Source organism: Prionailurus bengalensis, chromosome F2 (assembly GCF_016509475.1).
Source record: "Prionailurus bengalensis isolate Pbe53 chromosome F2, Fcat_Pben_1.1_paternal_pri, whole genome shotgun sequence".
In the NCBI taxonomy this organism is placed as follows: Eukaryota; Metazoa; Chordata; class Mammalia; order Carnivora; family Felidae; genus Prionailurus; species Prionailurus bengalensis.
Window position 1 is genome coordinate 28,327,339 of NC_057353.1, and position 21,399 is coordinate 28,348,737.

Genomic DNA, 21,399 nt, shown 5'->3' on the forward strand with positions numbered 1-21,399 from the left:
TGCTCTGTCTCTCTTTGTCTCAAAATAAATAAACGTTAAAAAAAAAACTTAAAAAAAAGAGTTGCTTAACCAACTGAGCCACCCAGAAGCCCCTTTGCTGCTATATTTGTATTGATAGTTAGATTGTCCCAGATTTGCCATTGAGATCCCTTCAAGCTGGCTCCTATGTCCTTTTTACAATACCCATTAGTTTTTAGAGCTTCCTTTTTTTTTTTTTTTTTCCATTAAATAAGGTCCTTCAGACTTATCTTGAATTTTCTGTGTCCCAACCCTGGAATCAGGCAAGTCTCTAATCTATTGAGAAACCATCACATGGTTTGTTTAATGTTTATTTTTTTTTAATTTTTTTTTCAACGTTTATTTATTTTGGGGGGGACAGAGAGAGACAGAGCATGAACGGGGGAGGGGCAGAGAAAGAGGGAGACACAGAATCGGAAACAGGCTCCAGGCTCTGAGCCATCAGCCCAGAACCTGACGCGGGGCTCGAACTCATGGACCGCGAGATCGTGACCTGGCTGAAGTCGGACGCTTAACCGACTGCGCCACCCAGGCGCCCCATGTTTATTTATTTTTTAGAGAGAGACAGACAGTCAGAGTATGAGCAGGAGAGGGTCAGAGAGAAAAGGAGACACAGAATCTGAAGCAGGTTCCAGGCTCTGAGCTGTCAGCACAGAATCCAATGGGGCTTGAACCCACGATGTGAGATTATGACCTGAGCCAAAGTTGGACACTTAACCAACTGAGCCACCCAGGCACCCCTGATGTGGTTTGTTTAAATCTACTTAGAGTGTTTGTTCTGTACAATAATATCAATAAGTTTATGTCTCCTCAACATATGCTCTCAAGGAATCTTTTTCCTACATTTATGTTTTCTCATGCTGACTACATGAAAATGTGGTATATACTTTGACAAGATCATCCTGCCCTAGCTGTTTTTAGTGGAGAATCGTATTTCAAAACCAAACTCTGGGTGTTAACTGCTCATTATACCAGTGTGTAATTGCTTCTTAGCTCAATCAGCAGATAAAACTAAGAAGCATAGACTTTTATTATAGATATGGTGTATTTTAAATCATGAATTAGGAAATGCATATATATTTTTATACTATGAATTTTTAGACATCTAATTCCAATCTAATACCACAATATTCTTTATTTTTTTTAATTTATTTTTATTTATTTTGAGAGAGATAGTGAGAGCAAGCAGGGAAGGGGCAGAGAGAGAAGAGGGAGACAGAATATCAAGCAGGCTCTGCATTGTCAGTACTGAGCCCAATTCAGGGCTCAAACTCAAGAACTGTGAGATCATGATCTGAGCTGAAATTAAGAGTCAGCCACCACCCAGGTGCCCCTAATACCACAATATTCTTTTCTACCTTTCCAAATTCTATATTTGTATCTCTCTTCTGCCACAGAGACAAACCTGACTCCCAATAATAAGATTATTTTGACTCAGTTCTCAATCCTACTGTATATACAAAATGGTTCCAGAATTTCCACACCCAGTACTATACAAACAAGAACAATTTTGAAATGTTCAAGGAACAGGTTTTGGTTTTTTGGATTCGGAGTTGTTTTGGGTTGTGGGGGTGGGGGAGTTTGTAGTTTTGTTGTCTTTAAATTGAGGGTATATAATCAAAGCACTGTGTTTAAAAGTTATGAACTAAGAGTATTTAAAATTAGAACAATTAATATTTACAGAAGAATTTGATCCTCCTTATCTTAAAGTTCTTCCCTAACCTTAATTATGATATAATGTACATCACAAAATCCCCATAAATTCTCACGTTTTTACTAAGTTATCCTTATTACATCTTGATCTTGACAGGTATTTTCAAAACCTAGTATCATAACAATCATACCCAACAGGTGCAAACCGTACTTCCTAAAGAGATACCTGTGCACACACACCTATGTAATACACAACCGGTAGATTGGTTACATGGGGAAAGACACCGATGAAAATCAGTTTTAGAACTGTATTGAAAACAGGGCCATTCAAGTGTTTCTAACCACTAATGCTGTTCTTAAATTCCAGAACACATAATCCATGGATTTATACTTTCCAATGCAAATGTACCAAGGATTTTTACAACCTAAATATCCATTCCCATTGGAGATCTAATTCAGAAGCAGGAAATTTACAGAAATAAAAAAGACAACTGCCACATACCATTGCCACGGCTGCCAACATTGCCAATTGTGGAATTTTATATCTGGTCCAGATCCTCCTAAAAAGTATTAACCCAAACACATCTAATGCATACGTCTCAATCGAACTCTAGGCCTCCCACAATTACTGCTGTTACATATATACCCAGGGCCTCACATCACCCATATGACGTCAAAAATGGGAAGGGACACGTCACTAACGATGCAAATTATAAGTCAACTGTTTTGTCACAAATCAGTTCAGAACCATCACGTGATTTGTTTAAAGCTACCAAAAATGTTTGTTCTTCACAATTAGACTAATTACAACTAGGCAGAAACTGGTACCGACTGATTATCTTTATACCCTCTCAGTACACACCCAAGGGACTATTTTTCCTATATAATTAGATGGGCCTTCCATGCTAATGACATCAACATATGACCTATACTTTGAGAAAATCATACTGCTTTTCTAAGGATTCAAGACAAATCCCTCTGCATCTCATATTTGTGGTGAGAAACCTGGCAAGGTAGCTTATCAAAAAAGATCCAAGACACCAGGTACCATGAAAATGTCGTCCTCAGACTGAAATGTGTGATCCACAATTTATAACTGACTATAACTGAATGACAAATAAAAGAGCTTAAGCACTCAACCCACAAAAAAATTGTTGGCTAGACTAGTTCCAGCTAATAAAATTGTCCCTGACTATTTACAGGCCAACCAAATCCTGAATCAATACAATAACTAATGCCCAGGGAAACACTTGAAGAAAAGTGGAATCGTTAATTTGGGGGAGAAGGAAGGGGTTGGAATGGTACATAGATTTTAGGGTTGGCCAAATTTATCCATGAGACTTATACTCCTGGTTGGTTCTAGGCCAATTAAAAATTAGATACGAAGTGGGATTGCAAATATTTCTTTTAATATTATGAATGTCCTCATACATCTTCCCTTTTCTACTGAATCATATTGCTTAAAAGCTATTCCATTGCCACTATGCCAGAGTGACAACTAGCTGATGCTACCACTGTCAAAACAACTGAAGTCACTGCAACTCACTTAGCCCACTTTGACCAAAAGGAGGACAGTATCATGATAAGCAAGAAATAGTACAGTCATCGTTTCACTAAGGAGGGGTGTTCAGCGAAGTCCAGGCAACAGTTCAGCAATAGTCATACCCAGAAATAAAACACATCACTTTCAGAGTTTTCAGAAAGAGTTTTCAGAAAACTCATAAATAACTACTGTTACCTTCCCTGACAAATGCCAGTTTGCTTCAAAGAAAAGGTTCCCCCTGATAAGTTTTAACTAATAGTTAAATACACATTTGAGCTCAAAGCTAATGTTACTGTCAAATTGAATTTTTGATGAAATAGCTTTTTAAAAATATTACTTAGATCTATTAATTCAATTTCATTTGATAATAAAGCAGAACAGGGGTGGGGTAAGTTCAGAGGGTCAGAGAACAAGTTAATAAATGATTAATGGAAAAATATCCCTGGAAGGCAGTATAATAAAATGCTTTTGCTTTTTTCTTCCCTAATTCCTCCTCTTCATCCTCCCCTTCCTCCTCCTTCTCCTCCTCTTCCTCCTCCTCCTCCTCATCCTCCTCCCCCTCCTTCTGGCTGTGATTTAAAATAAACAAAGTTCTTGGGCAACTCATGTTAATTGTACATATAGTACTGTGCTCATTGTGGGGCTTCTGTTTAAAAAATAAAATAAAATGGGGCCTATGGGATAAATACAGTGAGTCATACTTCTCCTAGACTTCTCCTCCAGGCATTTCGGTATTATCTCCATTGTGTTCCCACTTGAGTGTTGTAAGCTAAAATGCTGAGTGGAATCCCAAGGGGAATCAACTTCCCAGCTTCGGTGGTGTCCAACTAATGTTCTCCTTGAACTCAAGTTGTAAATCAACTCACAGAGAGAAGGAAAGAGTCATAGTAGTTGCTGCCAAGAGAGCAAACAGTTTTCGAACACTACCAATTTAATGTAAAGATTCAACTTATTAAATTTATATTGTCCCTTTTATGATTAGAGCAAGTTCGTTCCCAAAAAAGTTCAATTATAAAACTATCAGTAGGACTTACTCATCTCAATAGGTCATTTTGTTTCCAGGTAAATTATACTAATTATTAATATGTACAAGTCCCATTTGTACATAAAGAAAACCTTAGGTACAAAAAAAAGGAGATAATCATTAACTAAACATCCTTCATATTTAAATAACTGATCTAAGAGGAAATAATAAGATATGTTCATTCATCATTTCAGAAAACAACTCTAAAACATTGGAAAATTCCTGAACTATATAGATTTCATTATTAATAAGGAATACTCCCCTTTCTCAGGATGACTTCCTTTCAATTAAACCATATTAGATAGTGCTATTGAAGGGCACCTGATTCTTTTTATTCTTTATTAATCTATAAAAGTTTAAATATAGCAAAATAGTCAAAATGTTAGTCAGTTAACTATTTTTTCATCTTACTATTTTAGATGCATTAGTAGATATCTTCAGTTATAACTGCATTCCCAACTACCTAAAAAGAAATTTTATGGCTTCCGCTGCTGCCCCCCAAACTTCCTTTGTAATCAACTAATGTCAGATCAAAACAATTAACTCAACTCTAACAATATTTTTTGTATCTCACTAGCTTTTAATAATTACTTTAGAATTCCTTCCCAGACACTTGATTATTAATAGCAGAAAGTCATATGACTACATTAGATTACATCAGCTAAACCTCCAAAGCAACTGTTCCTCTCCACTTTGGAAAGAAATCAACACCTCAGGCTTCCTCACAGAGATAAAACACAATACACTGTAACCCACAGTAATTAAAATCTCTGTTAGCACATCTTTCATTTCCACAGCTTCCTCTTACTACTGTTAAAGATTTTACAAAATTGACAAAGGTTTTATCCACCTCTGCCCTTTAGGGAATGGGGAAGAATATAAATAAACAATAGTAAACAGCTTAGTAACTGCTCCTGACAGGAGCTATGCAAAGAAATGTGGTTGAAAGCATCACTATGGCTTCACCAGGTTCAATCATTTTGAATTATTTTCAACCGTATTTTATTATTGTCACTGTTAATTCACAAGTATTTATGGACTTTCAACTGTGTGAATCATGAAGCCAAGCACTATAAAGGATATAAAGATATACACTATTCAGTCCATACCCTTAAAAAGTTTAAATGTATTGGAAATGGTAAACATAGTAGTTATAATTTATTAAGTATCCATAGTGATTTAGGCAGTTTATACATGATAACCCTACAGTCTACCCCAAATCCTGGAATACAGGCCTTATGTCACATTGTAGAAACTTAGTACTTATTCCTTAATTTGGGTATCCACCCATCCTTATCAAAATCATTTGTTTCAGGGAAAGCTGATTTTTATCTCCAGGCTTCTGTGGCCTATTCTATCTCTGTAGTTAGATGAGTCAAAAATCCTCTTTTTTTTTTTTTTTTTTAATCAGAGCGACTTGATTGTGTTTTCTATACTTTGCAACCAAAAGCAGTCTAACTGATTCCCAGGATATTTATCCTCCAAAATAAATATAATTTTCTTAAAGAGGTGAAGGTTACACTTTCTTTTATTGTGCATTAAAAAATTTAAACATTAAGGAGAAGGTTGGTGGTTTCATAATACAAAAGCCTGAAATTTCACTAAATAAATATTTGTTGGGTGAATAAATTGGCTGAACAAGTGAATGAATAATGAATAAACTATTGAATATAAAATAATTCTCTATTCCTATTTGCCCCTACCCTCCCAGGCCAATATCCATGATTCAAATTGTTATGTTAGAAGAAAAGAAAGAACAATAATTGATTAATAAGTCAGCTTTTTAAATTTATTTAGGGTTTTTTTTTTTTTAGCCAGTTGATGATAGCCTGCTATCTCTGTATACTATAGTAAATCATGCTAACCTACCCTCTTCCCTGCTTGACATTACTTAAAAATCACACAAAGCTGAGGTTAGGTGGCTAGCACCCAAAGAGTCAGAAATAGAAAAGAGTCACACATCTGACACTTGCCCCTATGCATACTGACCTCCTTCTCACATTTCTATCCATCAGTAAGTCATGTTCCCCAAAGGATGAGAGATTAGACAATAGAATGTGTGCGAGTTTTGTTCTGTTTTGTTTTTTGTTTGATCAAAGTGCAGAAAAAGATCTCACTCAACTGCCAGTGGTAGTTGTTACAGACATTAATGTCATGACTTAGGGATCCTGTTCTCCAAGGAAGCTAGAGAATATGTAAACATGATACATAACCTGAGGGGAAAAGGTGTGGTGGGGAGAAGAGGAGTACCATAAAGATTTGAGTCACATAGACAGGCTGAAGATCTCTCATCTCATTACTGGTAACTACTCCACGGAGAAGGAATTAGCTCTCACATTTAAAGTGGGAAATGACCCTAGAAAGGGAGAAAATGGCTATATATTTCCAGACCCTGCCAACTTCCATACTGCTCTCTTGCTGTGTCATAGTCACAGACCTATACAATGACAGGAAAAATAATTTCTAATCTTCCTGTTCAAGAAGTAATTTTATTGATCTCCACTTTATCTTTTATTTTTCCTATGATTCAGCAGGTCAGAATTGCTCTAGTTCCAATAGTTTTCTATCACTCAGCAGATGTCCATGGGGTTTAAATGTCTTACAAGTTAATAGGAGGTGAAGAAATTTATTTCAGCACCAAGGAGAGTGCCTGTTATTTTTCAAATAGTTTTATGTTTAAAACTGCATATTATTCATGAGCCTAGAATTTTTGATATATGACTTAATAGAAACCTGCTAAGAAATTATTTCATTCATTAGAATAACCACAATCATTTCTATAAAATTAAAAATTTGCCAGGATTCTGTATGTATTCATGATTTCAACAATGTGCTATTCTTTTAGCTATCAACTGCAATGGAATTGGCGATTCTTTCCCTTTTTTCAAATGTCAAAAACCACAGTTTCCTGAATGGATCTAGACTAGAGGAAGGCTCAGAGAAATCACAGAAGTGTTAAATTAAAATCTCTATGAGAACAAGGTCTAAAATCTTTTTCACGGTTGTGTCCTCAAAGCTTGGCATGTAATAAACGCTCAATGAATATTTATGTGAGTCTTCGGAGAAAGAACGAATTAATGAATGACACTCATTAAGTCAATAAGAATGAATTAGTGAATGCCTTCTCTCTAATCAAAGGTCGCTTTTTGCACCTGATCTCACAGATCCTCACATACCACATCGCTCAGCCTGAAACTTTAACACATCTTTCTTTGACCTATATCAATTGGGTCTGCAGATCTCTGAAAAATCATCCCCCAGATCACACCTTTCATTGCCAGTTAGCTTTCAGCATGAAGGTTTCTTCTTTGAAACCTGAAAGAGTCACTGGGGTTTCAATCCAGAGAGGCAATTCTACATCTCCAAGGTAGAATGGCATTACCCATCTATGGTCCTCCAATACCCAAGCCAATCAGTCAACCTGGTTCTGCCATGTAACCAGATGGAGAGGTCACAGACACTGGAAGCTGACTCTCCCCTTCCTCCTTGAGGTACCCAGGTGGACCATAACTATTTGTCCCTATTCCTAAGTAACCCAGACAGCCCCTTCCTTCTGTGCCAAGAGTAGAAAACACCAGGCCTCACTCTGCCCAGAGACCTTCAAGAGTCCGAGACATCTGAGTCCCACTGTGCTGAGAGACAAAAGTCAATAATGCAGTTCTGTTTCAAGTTGCTACCATAGCCAGACATGGGGTCACTCTGGGGGACTAGAAACTACCAAAACAGGGTCAAAGGTGAAAGAGAAAACATGAACAAGTAAAACCACAACGTCTAAACAGATGTTTTCACTAGTCGGCATGCTGTGAAGACTTTTCAAAGCTTTAAATCCCTTCACCTTTTTAATGTCTATTTGTGAGATAAAACAAGTGTGAACAAAGTCAATCCTCTTGGCTCCCAGGTAGGCACAGCCCAGTTCTTAGCTCCTAGGAGGCTTCTGGGCTAAGGCTCCACTCTACTTGGACTGTACTATCAGGCCCCCAAAACGGGGGGGAGCTGCTAGGGAAGGACTGATTTCCATTTCAAACTGCATTCTGGTACTTTGTACTCCAGCACCATTGGTCGATCAATATTTAATGCTTGGAGATTCTGACTCTGCGGGAGTCATGTCAGGGGACCTTGGGAGCCAATCTGCTTGAGCTTCTGAGTGATAATTATTCATGGGCTCCTGCCTCTTGCTCTTTCTCTCGCACGGTCCCACTCTGCAGACTCAGTGCCTTATTCAGTCTTCTCTCTCGCTCTCTCCGCTGCTGTAGCTGGACCCTTCGCCTTCTCCACCGCTCAGCATCTGCACATCCCTACAATGGCTAAAACAGCAATGGGTAAGGCATCGCGCCTCGTTCTCCCTCGGCTCGACCTGGAGCCCACCTCTCACCTTCTCTCTTAGAGTTTTGAAGGCATTCAGAGATATTTTATAGAGAAAAAGACGTTAAGGGTAAAACAGGAACCGGGAAGGACGAAGGCAGTTCTGGGGGTTTGGGAAGGGCAAAGAGGGTGTCTATGGAAATCTAAAACTAAAATTTTCTTTTGAAAGGTAGAAGCAGGTAAGTTGCCCTCCCATGGGTAGAGAATTTATTCTGTTTCCATGTTTAAAATTAGGGCTCAATCGTGGGGGGTGGGGGGGAGCTACCTTTACTGTTTGCCTTAAATGGGGTTAAGGGACATTTTGGAAAGTGCTTTGTAACATCCTTTATTTCTTCTCTAGTTAAAAAAAGAAAATGGGGAAGAGGAGGGCAAGGTGAGGGAAAGAAAAAACAGAATGCGAAGTCAAATCGGTCCCTTCTAGGCTGTTTGAAAGATGGGTGGAGACTGGGGGGGGGGGGGGGCCGGGTGGAGAACGGGGCAAATTTTATGGTATTGTCTCGTCGGAGAAACCGCTAGTCCTGGGGCGCGGTGCGGGGAGGTTAGGGCGGGGGTGGGGGTGCTACGCTCCTTTGTTTTAGGGAAAGGGAGGGGAAAGAGAGAGGAAGTCGGGGAGGGCTTGGAGGGCGCGGGTGGGCAGCTGCAGGGGCGGGGAAGCGCGCGGTGGGGAGGGGTGGAGGGACAGCGGTTTCGAAGGCACTGGGGTGGGGTTTCTTTGTGTGAGGACGAGCGGTCCCAGGGGGAGGCACCTGCAGCGCTGGGCGCACAATGCGGACGGCCCCACCCTGTGCGAAGCCGCGCCGGCGCCCTCACTCCTCCCCGCTGCGGGGTGCAGCAGCATCAGCCGAAAGAGGGCCGGGTGGGGAACGCAGCGCGACGCCCAGGAGCCCAGCCCAGGAGGGACAGCAGGGCCACGCCCCGCGCTTCGCGCTCCTGACTCCCAGCCTCGGTTTCCGAAACAGACCCGACCATTGCCCCAGCCTTCCCGACCTGGCCTCATTGTTCCGTTTTACAGAGAGAGGAGGGAAAAAGTGGGTTAACATTTTTCTTTTCGAAACCACGTAGGGTGGCTAGACATTGACGCCAATGAAGGCTTCTTTGAACTCATTGATCATTTTGGGTAAAAGCTTCGGGAACCTAGGTGTGTGTAGATATAATCATAATACAGATCCAAGAGAGGCCAACTTCTTAAATTGAGCCACGCGAAATACCCGTCTTGTAGGTCAAACAGGGCCGAAAAATGGCAATTTTCATAGGCTCAACCTGTATCAGAGAAACAGTCCAGACACAGAGATCCCCCACCGGTCGTGCGCCTCTAGTGTCCCACGGTTCTGGCGCTCGGTGGCCCCGGGGGTGGACAGGCAGGGAGGGACCCGAGGTCTGGTGGCTGCTGGAAGCACCCCTCCCCCGGGACCCCCGGTGATGGTTGCGGAGAAGGGAAAAAGCGATGGACAGGGCTCTCGCTGCACAGCTCCGCCCTGCCCCACCCTTTCCGTGGTGGTGGGAAGACCTCGGGCTCCGAGGCTTGGCAAGGAAACGGAGCTGGGGAAAGACTGTTGAACGGTCTGCAGTCCTAGAGCCCCTTTTTGCAGCCCCGCAGTCCAGAACAGCCCAGACACCCCTCGAGATGCGCAGACACCCGGCTTTGCTCTGGGTCCTGGCGCCGAGCCCCTCCCAGCCCAGAGGGTGGCTCTGCAGAAAAGCTGGCTCGAGCCCCGCCCGGCCACACAAAGGCGCGGCCCCACCCCAGCCGGCCGCAAGACCGCAGAGGTGACCCCTGCCCAGGGGTGCGGGAAGGGTTTTTTCTCTTCTCGCTCTCCCCCAGCCCTCGGAGCTCAGGCACTTTCCCCTAGCTGAAACCCTCGGCCCACGCGCGGTTCTCTATTATTTCCCGGGACGAAGACCCTTTGGAGAGTCTCTCTAGGAGGACCCTCACTAATCCAGCGGGGCGCGGCTCGGCCCCACCCCTCCCAGCTGCGACCTAGACCAGTCAGCCGCTGGCCGGATGGGGGCGCACTGGGCGAGCCGGCGCGTGGAGCGCTGCCAGCCCTGCAGAGCCCAGCGCCGCGCCCTGTACTCCCCTCCCCCGAGCTGGGCGCTCGCCCCCGCGGGTGCAGCCCGGGAGACCGGTTTCTGCGCAGTGTCCTGAGCTACCCCCGCTTCGCACAGTTCGCGGTTCACCCGCAAGTCCAGAAAGGTTCTCAGAATGAGGGACGGGGGCGATCTCGCTCTGCGCTCTGCACCCCCACCAAGAGGTTTCTGCTGCAGGAGGGCGGCTACAAACTCATCATTATCAGTATTACTTTAAATCATTATCATTATAATATTATTATTATTTCATGACTCAACGGCCTTATGTGTTCAAAAGGTTCAAGTGATTGAATTTGATTAAGGATTATTAACCTTTGTTGCACTCACTTTTCCTGCTTCTACTCCTCCCTGCCTTCTCCCCCACCCCTTAAAAAAAGAGTTTTTTGTCCTGTTGTTCATTTTACATTATAAAGCGAATGTATTTTCAATCCCTGTCCGGATCACGTATGTTCATGTGGGTCGGATATTACGTGCAGGTGCTTACTAAGAGTAGGATTTGTGTGCCAAAGATTGCTGGAAAATTCTCCGCACATAATTGTTACTGCAATGGGTAAAATTATACATATACAATTAAGAGGTTACGATTTTCACTGTATATTCCATAAGGTTATATCTATCAATATATAAATACAGGTTATGCAAAAAATTTTAACTGTTTTTTTTCTTCTTTTCTTTTTTTGAAACTGACTTCCAATTGCTGATTCTTGATACAGTCTCAATTCTGCACAGAAACCTGGATCTTGAAATGGTAGCCACTATCCCATTAATAAAAATCCCACCCATAATATGACAATGCAAGGGTCCTTTCTGCCACGAATAAGCTGTATTTGCAAAACATGAAAAGAAGTACAACCTCCGCAATATTAAAATAACGGATTTTGACATCGTTTCGGTTGCAAAGCCTAATCAATTAATCACCAGGGCGGGTGCTTTTTCCTGATTCATTAAACAATTATTCAGCATGATTGTACTAGGTGCATATAGAATTCCCCATTATCTTCTCCAATGAAGTGAGCGCCTTCTAAATGGATATATAAGTAACCAGAAGTGGAAAAATGAGGATTTGGTCAGGCTTTCCAGATAAAACTAAAAAAGAAACAGCGGTAGCTTATCAATTAATGATATATGTGATTAATACCTGCTGAGTAAGCTGAGCCTGCAATAAGCATTATGTGACCCAGTGTATTCCTAATACACATGGCTAGTATGAGGGTATAAATTAAAATACCTGGTGATATTTGTCTACACATGTTAAAATTCTCTGAAAGTACATTTTGAAATAATGAATAATTAAGAGTGAATGGTTTTTAACATTAAAATCTGGAATTTTGTTCAGTCACAATTCGCAATGGTTTTGTGAAGTAATTTGTAGTAAATTAGTCCATCCTAAGGGGGAGGGGAGTATTTTTATTGTTAGAACAATTGCCTCTGCTCTTAATCATTAACATTTTTAGCAGGATTTTATTTGTTGCATTAAAAACACGTTTGCTCACTTTGGGGATTTTTTAATTATTAATGGATAGATTCTGGAATAAGCATTCAATCGTGTGGCCCAGTATGTCTTCTATCAAATAACCCGTTCTCTGTGATGAAAAGGCTGCAAGAGGTTACATTTTACCCAGATTCAAGAGTGCCCTTCAGCCATTTCAGAGTGCCAGAAAGCTGATTCACACAATAAGATAGTTTTCCTCCCTGTAATTTAGGATCGAAATGGTTATTTAATTCTGTGAATATCTAGTAGTTGCTATCATCCAGAATTTTAAGTTAAATCTGTATAGTTAAAAATGAACTGGGAGATGAATCGATTACATATTTAACTGAGCATTTTTCTCATTAATGAATCCAGACCATCTTTAGGAAAATTCCTGATTTAGCGATCACCACTGTTTTTTACTCCAACTGAACAGAACTGACTTATATGCCCTATTCCCCTGCAATAGCTCCTTGCTCACAAGCCTGGATGAAGCTGGCCCAAAGCTACTTGCTTTGGGTGTGGCTGCTCCCAAGCTGCTGATACCTAATTCCAGCTCACATCAATTTCCTATTGGTTCTTGGGAAAATACACACTATTCTGTTGTCTCAGGGTCTGTGACCTTATATGAAAATGCAAGACATCTGTCAGACAAGAAGAAAAGACCAAATCAGAGAACTGAGGCTAGTTCTCTTTCCTACTTCTCTCAATTGGAAAACCTTGGAGTCCACATTACCTTTCACCCCACTAGAGGGCAATCAAGTTCTCTTAAGAAATAGATGATTGATTTTTTTTTTTTTTTTTTTTTTTTTTTTAGTGTTTATTTTTGAGAGAGACAGAGACAGCGGACAAGCAGGGGAGGGGCAGAGAGAGAGGGAGACACAATACCTAAGGAGACTCCTGGCTCTGAGCTGTCAGCACGGAGCCCAACACAGGGCTTGAACTCACAAATGGTGAGATCATGACCTGAGCAGAAGTCAGATGCCTTACCAACTGAGCTACTCAGGCACCCCTGATTTTTTTAAACCCAGTTTCAAATGCTATTTAACAAAATCTTTTTTTTTTTTTAATCTGGAACATTCAGTTGCTTGTTCAATAAATTAATGGCATACTTTACCCTAGTGGATGAAAAGAGTTTGTTCACCTTTTCAAGGAGACCTACTTGGAAGTAGGTGTAGACCCTGGTTAGTTATTCTGTTACGATTTTACTTTGTAGTTTCATTACCTTGCTGTTACATCACTTATGTTACTTTTGGGAGTTTGTAGTGGATGAATGGTAGAAAATAGTCAGTGGTAATAGCAAAATTATTTAGGAAGAGAATGTTTTAATGTTTGAATAAAGGAATAAATTAAACAAAAACATTATTTACTTATTCATTTGTTTAAAATGTGCTCCAGATGTTGTGGACACACCTGAATGTCAATGTCCACCTTCAGGGAGCCTGCAGGCTAGCAGTTAAAAGGTAGACACAAAGTGATATCTGAGGAGAGGTACCAAAAACAAGCAGAAACTAATTTTTAGGATCATCAAAAATGGATTTTTTTTCATGTTTGCATTGGCAGGGATTTTTTTTTTCTCTTATGTTTCATGAAACTATAATCCATCTGTAAAATATTTAATAGTTTCATATTACTGTGTTCTGCTAATTTTAATCTGCATATGAATTACCTGTGATTTGCATTAAAATGCAAATTCTGATCCAGAAGGTCTCATTGAGGCCAGACATTCTGCATTCCTAACAAACTACCAGATGATGCTGATTCTAACCACCAAACATACCAGATTTAGAAGTAGAGAACTGTGATGTACAATAAGCTTTGATATTAGGTCTTAATATTTTCAAATGCATGGCAATCCTTACAAAATATTTCATTTCCAAACTCATTCTTTTAGGGATTGTATACCTCTGGGAGTTATGTGTTCTCTGTCATCACCTTCTCTTAATTGGATTTTTAAAAATATATTCATATTGTAGCACTCAGCAGAAGACCTTCAAGAGAAAGGTGGAAAATGAGAATTTGGCTCTGTGTGTGTATCTAACACAAAATGAATATGGCTTGTGGCACAGTTGGGAAGATGACAAATCAATATTGCTAGCTTACTATTGTTCGCAAAACAATGTGCAGAACAGGAAGTTCAACACAGAACCTTTTAGTTATGGGATAATCTAAAAGTCTGTAACCCGTTTGCCATATAGCTAATTTGCTACAAATACTCCACATATTGTAGAAATTAAAACAGAAGATGGAACAGTACTAAAATTGCTTTTCAACATATCCCATACTTATTACTTACCCAATTGAATTTCTTTCTGGATAGCACATAAGAAAATTATTAATAATTTAGGGAGTGTGGGTGCATCATTGGAAACAGATTACACATGTGTTTTCTCCTTACTTAAGCCAATAAAGGGCTTCCATTATTTGATACTATTCAAGAAAGTCAACCAAGAGGAAAAAAATTGGTCTTTGAAGAATACTATCAAAAATACCATATGTCAGTCCTCCCATGCAGTGGGTGGCTGACCATGCAAACATTACCACCTTTCTGGAAATGCAACCTGAAAAAGTATACTACATAAAATATCTCCAATTAGAAATACAACATTTCCCAAATAGGGCACTAAAAGCATAGTCCCAAATAGAACTGGCCACAAAGTTGGTAGGATATACTGTTAGTCAACACAAAGTTGGATTAAGCCTCAAGGTTATCCCTTCCTTTGTTGTTGTTGTTGTTGTTGTTGTTGTTGTTGTTGCTGTTGTTCATTAACAGGTTTTTTCTCTGCCATTGTTTTCTTTCAAGATTCATTTTTCTGGCATAGACCTAAACCTCACAGAGTGTCTATGAGAAATGACTTTTATTTATTGATTTGACCCTTATGTAGCACATATAACAGGCTAGGAACTAAGCACTTTGCACATATTAGCGATGTTAATCATCCAATAATCCTAAAAAGTAGGTACTTTTACAGATGAGGAAACTGAGGCACAGACAGATAAAGTGATTTTCACCCAAGGTCACACAGTTAGATACAGAATTTGAGCCCGGGCCATCTGGTTCCAGAATCTGTCCTTTTAACCAGTACTAGCCACTCTTATATGCTCCGTGGCAGAAGTGTTCCCACCATGGAGGTCAAACCTGTGAAGCCTCCATTTTGGATAACAACCCTGAGATGCTCTTACCCTTTGCTAGCACAGACATACTTTGAAGAGGAAATACATTCAACCTGATGATTACTTTTTTTTTCAACTTTTTTTTTGGGGGGGTGGACAGAGAGAGACAGAGCATGAACGGGGGAGGGGCAGGGAGGGGCAGAGAGAGAGGGAGACACAGAATCGGAAACAGGCTCCAGGCTCTGAGCCATCAGCCCAGAGCCCGACGCGGGGCTCGAACTCCCGGACCGCGAGATCGTGACCTGGCTGAAGTCGGACGCTTAACTGACTGCGCCACCCAGGCGCCCCATCAACCTGATGATTACTTTTAAGACCTAACCCGGGATTCATTGAGAATAATTGCCATGATTTAGGCTTTGAGGGAAAAAAAGCTCTGAGGGGGTATAATGTATGGAACACATGGCTGTCTGAAGGCTCAGCTAAGAAATCAGCGGGGACTTTGGGTGGGGACACAACAGGATGACCAGGTCTGGGGGGGAAACAAACAAACAAACAAAAAATCTTGACTTAATGTAATCAATATCATCATGGCTATCGCATTTTAAAATGGGCCCTTACCTCCTTCCATAAACACCAGATATTTAACTTTAATATTTTGTTTTATGAAATAAATCTAGAACTAAAGGAGATATACAACCCAGGCATCCACAGTTAGTATAATCATTAGATGTTCTTCAAGACTCTTCATCTTATTACGTCAAAAGCAAGCAAGCAGGAGGAAGGCTCTGAATCCCTTGTGAAACATTGCTAATTATCTTTTAATAAAGGAATCAGGTCCTGTCATTTGTCAAGGAGACATTTGCAGTAGTAAAACCTGTGTTTATATAACCCATTTTTATTAACCATGATTAAAGATAACATTTTGTGTACATTTGTTCTCACAAAACACTTTTATGTGAATATAAAGGTTAATTAATGCATTTCAGCAATCATTTTGCTAGTCATCTGGAAATATAGCTTCTCTAGGAATTGTACTTAAGAGAAGCAGCCATACCTTAGACTATAAAACCATAACAAAAATTTTAAGAGTTTTCTCACTTGCTGGGCCCCTGGGTAGCTCAGTCAGTTGGGCATCTATCTGACTTCGGCTCAGGTCATGATCTCACATCACAGCTCATGGGCTCTAGCCCCGTGTCAGGCTGTGCGCTGACAGCTCAGAGCCTGGAGCCTGCTTTGGATTCTGTGTCTCCCAATCGCTCTACCCTTCCCCCACTCATGCTCTTTCTCTCTCTGTCTCAAAAATAAACATTTTTTTTTTAAAAATTTTTAAAGATTTTTCACACTTGCAATTTTGTTGGCCTCCAGATTAAAATATTTAATATTTGGAAAAATTACAAAATTCAAAAAGTTTGATCAGAAGTAGATAATTTTTGTGGAGTACCTTAAAATAACATTGTCTGGGACTGATTTTTTTTTAACCAAAATCATAAAGCAATGCCTGTAAAAGTGCTTATTTAACAGTTATTCTTTTAGAATAATTGTACTTTCGATGTCAGAGTTTGTACATCGTCCACAGCACAAGTAATTATGTAATTACAAACAATAGATCATCAGAATAAAAAAAGATAATAGATCATCAGAATATGAATCTGTTAGTCTTTCAGTTTTTCAGTGGTAAGTCTTTATATCAGGATAAAAAGACATGGATGAAATTTATCTAAACCTAGTTCCACAAATACTCACACAAGAGAGCATTTTAAACTTTACATTTTTATTAGCACTCTACTCCCTCTTTAGGGATTTTTTTTCCCCTATAAACTGCAGCCACAGTTTGATTTCCATTCAGCAAAACCACTCACAGTAAACCTAATGATAATCTTCTAGTTCAGGCTTCCTAGTAGATAGAAGCCTAATACACATGACAAAGCTCAACTTAACAAGATATTGACTGTTGCAACACTGGGACCCGAAAATTTTATCAAAACGTTACTTGCTAGTGACTCTACTTGCTAGAGTCACTTCCAGACTCTCACAGGGAGGGGCGCTAAGCGAGTCAGGCAGTTGAGCTGACACTAGAGTTTCCGGAGCCTCCTTGGGAACTCTGCTTCCAGACATGTTGTCTTTATGACTGCAAAGTTCTTTTTTATTCCCAATACCAATATCTACTGTGTTATTTAAATCTTGGCAGCTTTATCTGAGAAGTGCCAGTTAGCACCCTTCTCGTTATCCTCATTCAAACACATGAAAAATTATGAGTCAATTCTCGTCTTTTGATGCACAGATTACATGATCCAAGACTCCTGTCACTTGAAATCCTCATTCTACTTCAGACTCACTTTTTCCTTTTATATTAAAACAACAACAACAACAAAAGAGCAGACAGACACAGAAGATTGAAAATGTAAAGTGTTCAAAAGAAAAGTTAGATGGCATGATCTATGTTGGACCTTGTAGTTCTTAGAAAATATTTACTTGCTGTATCCTTCTTAATCTTCATATAGTCCCTATGAAATGGGAATAGTATACATGTTGCTCTGTTTAAAATGAATAAATTTAAGCTCAAAAGAATTTACTGGGTCTAGTTCATATGTGTAAGCTTCAGGCCATATACATATACATTTTATATATAAAATATAAATGTATATATATATTATATATATGTAAAATGTGTATATATATGATTATAATGGTGTAATATGTAACATATGATATGTGTAATATATATCATATAATTTAATATGTGTGATTATATATTACATATTATATACAATATATTATTATGATTTTTTGATAAAAAATAAAACTAATAAAGTTTAGCACTTAGTCCTGTAAGTCCTATAATCAAATATGTCCCGTAATCAAAGATGCATATGTGAGGGAAGTCACACATTAAACATATTTGTCTTTAGTCCAATGTTGTTAATAGTTAATGGCAAGATTTACTAAAGTAAAATAGATTCAAGCACCAATTCTCCTCTGAAGCCTATGCCAAGTATTGTGAGAATAGAAATGAACATGATTCTCATGCTTGGGGAATTTAGTCTTTTAAAGAAGACAAGATTCTGTACTTACAAAAAAGTTGAATACCAATAGTAGTAACTTAAACCATCACTGGAAGCCTCCACCACTTTTAAGTTTATTTATTTACTTTGAGAGAGAGAGAGAGAGAGAGAGAGAGAGAGAGAGAGAGAGAGAGAAAGCACGAGTATAACCAGGGGAGGCAACAGAGAGAGAGAGAGAAAGAATCCCAAGCAGGCTCCACTGTCAGCTCAGAGCCCAATGTGGGGCTCGAACTCTTGAGCCATGAGCTCAAGACCTGAGCTGAAATCAAGAGTCCCAACGTTCAACCTACTGAGCCACCCAGCTGCCCCTGGAAGTCTCCACCACTTTAATAATTTTGTTATACTACCCTACAATTATTACAAGACAGTACATAATTATACACAAAGAACATCAGTTAGGAAGTACTGTGATCTACCCAAAGGACAAAATTAAAATATTTAACTAATCTCCTCTATCAACCAGACCAGCCAGGAAATCCCTTAGTTAAAATGCTTCTCAAATTTTACTGAGCATCAGCAGCACTTGGGAACTTCAGATCCCACCCCCAGAAGTTCTGATTCTGTGGGTCTGAGGTGGGTCTCCTTAATTTGCATCTCTAACAAGCTTCTGGGTGGTGCTGATGCTTCTGGTCCAGAACCACACTTGGATTAAACCTAATGTCAGTGACCAGTGGGTACCTGGAGCAGTGGGGGAAGAAGCATGGCCCTCTGGTGTGAGTTCCCTCCTCTGACCAGCTCAGCAAAGTGGACTCAAAAGAATAGAGGACTTAAGCCCCAACAGCTCCACCCGTCTCCACATGCTGCTGGTGCTGCATTGCAGGAAGAGGCCAGAAGCAGGATCCTGACGCCCTGAGCTCTAGTCTTTACTCTCTCAGCTAACCAACTTTGGTCAGGTCACTTTTTCTCTCTCTGCCTCAACTGCAGCATCTGTAAAGTGGCAACATACTGCCTTGTCTGTTTCAGAGGTCCTTTTCAGAACCAAGGAAGCAAACGTGAAAGTGATTGGTACCTGTCAAGTACTCTGTAAATATAACCCATTGCATTTTTTTGTCATTAAATAGAATGAGTGGATATTTTACTCGTCAAGATACCAATGCACATTTAGAATGAGTAACAAGGAAACGAGGAGTGAAGAAACTGAGCCTTTTGTTTTTTGAAAAATACTTTCTAAATAATAAATTGAAATAAAATGTTGAGTGATTTGCTTGGACAGCAGTATCGGATATTTTGAGGGGCTTGTGCTTAGGTTTCATCCAAGATTCTTCTTTAGAATTCTTAAGTGAGCATTGGCTGAGAAGCAACAACTAAGTCACCCAAAGTTTAATTTATTATAGTCCCCACTCAAATTTTCCCCAACCCAAGGGAACGGTGGTAAGTAGTGACCCAAGATGGTACCCTCAAACTAAGAGAGATGGGCAAAGCAGGGGTGCCCCTGAAAAGAGAAATAGAAAATGTGAGAGGGTTGACAAGGAAAAGGTGACACTTAGTACAGATTTTTCTGCTGGTTCCATGATTGCCCCTTGCCAGCACCACCTTGACCTTCTCTACCCTCTGAGTCTAAGTCTTCCCTCTTGAGCAACTATACAAGCAGGCCCACCTTAGACAAAGCAACCCAAGCCCGAATGTTCAGGTGTGCCGAAAGCTTGGTTTAAAGCTGCCTCCAAAAGTTAAAAACAAAAAGGAAAAGTTCTGTGTAATAGGAAAAAGCAACTTGTCATGGAACTTAAAAGAGTGCAAAATGCTATGAAAATTTAAAACAGTGATATAAATTCCCCCTTCACGCCCCCGCCCCAAAAAAAGCTTAGGTCAAGAATGTTGCTGTTATGTGTAAGAGTGCATTCTGGCAGATTAGAAGTGGGTTGCGTATTAGATGGACATAGTTTTGAACCCTGCACCACTCGTCATTATCAGATACTCCTTGTGCAAATTATCATTTCTATACCACAGTTTTCTCAGTTATGAATGGGGAAAATAATACCACTTAAATCACACGGTCGTTATGAGGATTAGCTAATCAATTGAATATCAAGCACTTTTAATAAAAAAAATTAATCTCCATCCAAGACTCCCTGAACAGATGATGGAAATATTAAATAAAAACAATCACTTAAAGTAAACATCTAAATTCTTGGACTTTGTAAATTTCCACATATAGTAACAAATCTACTGGAAATTACTTGGAATTTAAGAAATGATTGCTACTCAGTAATTCTTTGTGACAGAGGGAGAGCTGATATATTTATGATGCAGCTGCCAGTATAGTATATCTCCAAAGCAAATCCGTTCTGGGGAACATGCCAGAATTAAAAGTACACTTCTCTTGCATTTATTTCTCATTTTATGTTTCACTGTCCTATTTCATATCTCATCCTACTTCAAATACATATATCAAAAAAATTGACCCTTTTTGCCTGCCCAGTAAGGTTCAGCTACATAAGATGTCACATTCCATAGAAATAAAAACTGATTCCAGAAACATTAAGATGTAAAAGTCTACACTGAGGTCTCTTAAAGGGCAGGAAAGGGGGGGGATTATATGACATAACACACACACACACACACACACACACACACACACACCAGACACACAGAGTCTCTTGTCCTTACATTCCTATTAAACCATCAATTTCATCTGAACCCCATCACTCCCCATCACTGGGCTGTTGCAAAATCCTTCACACCTGATTCTCTAGTCTTCTCCCTACCTGGCACTCTCCTGACCTACTACTGCCATTTCCAACACCCTTCTTCCAATTAGACCTTTTCTTTCAGAGATAACTCCAGGAGCTTTTCTCTCTGGATCCATTTAGTCTCCCTCTTCTCCTTTCATTAGTAGATAAGTACAACAAAGACACTAGAGCCAAACAATATGAACATAGTATTCCTTAGATGACTATGATGGTACAAGGCTATGAATACGTAGAGTTTCATATTATTCTTCAATCATTCATGACAGTAACACCTTTTCAGTCAGTAGTGTTTCAGGTACCAGTCATTATAAATGTAGAGGATGTTAGCAGAATGTAATGACTAGAATAAAGAAACTAAGAAATCAAATTAACAT

At 39.8% G+C, this 21,399-nt stretch overlaps 1 protein-coding gene and 1 long non-coding RNA gene across 2 annotated transcripts in view; one reads left to right on the forward strand and one right to left on the reverse strand.

The window, feature by feature from the left end:
* Window positions 1-8,331: 8,331 nt before the first annotated feature.
* STMN2 (stathmin 2) overlaps window positions 8,332-21,399 on the forward strand; it is a 47,708-nt gene continuing 34,640 nt past the window's right edge. Inside the window, exon 1 of the mRNA XM_043601248.1 lies at window positions 8,332-8,557. Within this exon, the coding sequence (XP_043457183.1) occupies window positions 8,539-8,557 (19 nt within the window). The 5' untranslated portion in view covers window positions 8,332-8,538. The remainder of the gene's footprint in view (window positions 8,558-21,399) is intronic.
* LOC122495516 lies at window positions 14,694-16,372 on the reverse strand. Its single transcript, XR_006300484.1, has 2 exons — window positions 15,628-16,372; window positions 14,694-15,386 (listed from the first exon to the last, which is right to left on the reverse strand). It is a non-coding gene; the product is annotated as an uncharacterized LOC122495516 (long non-coding RNA).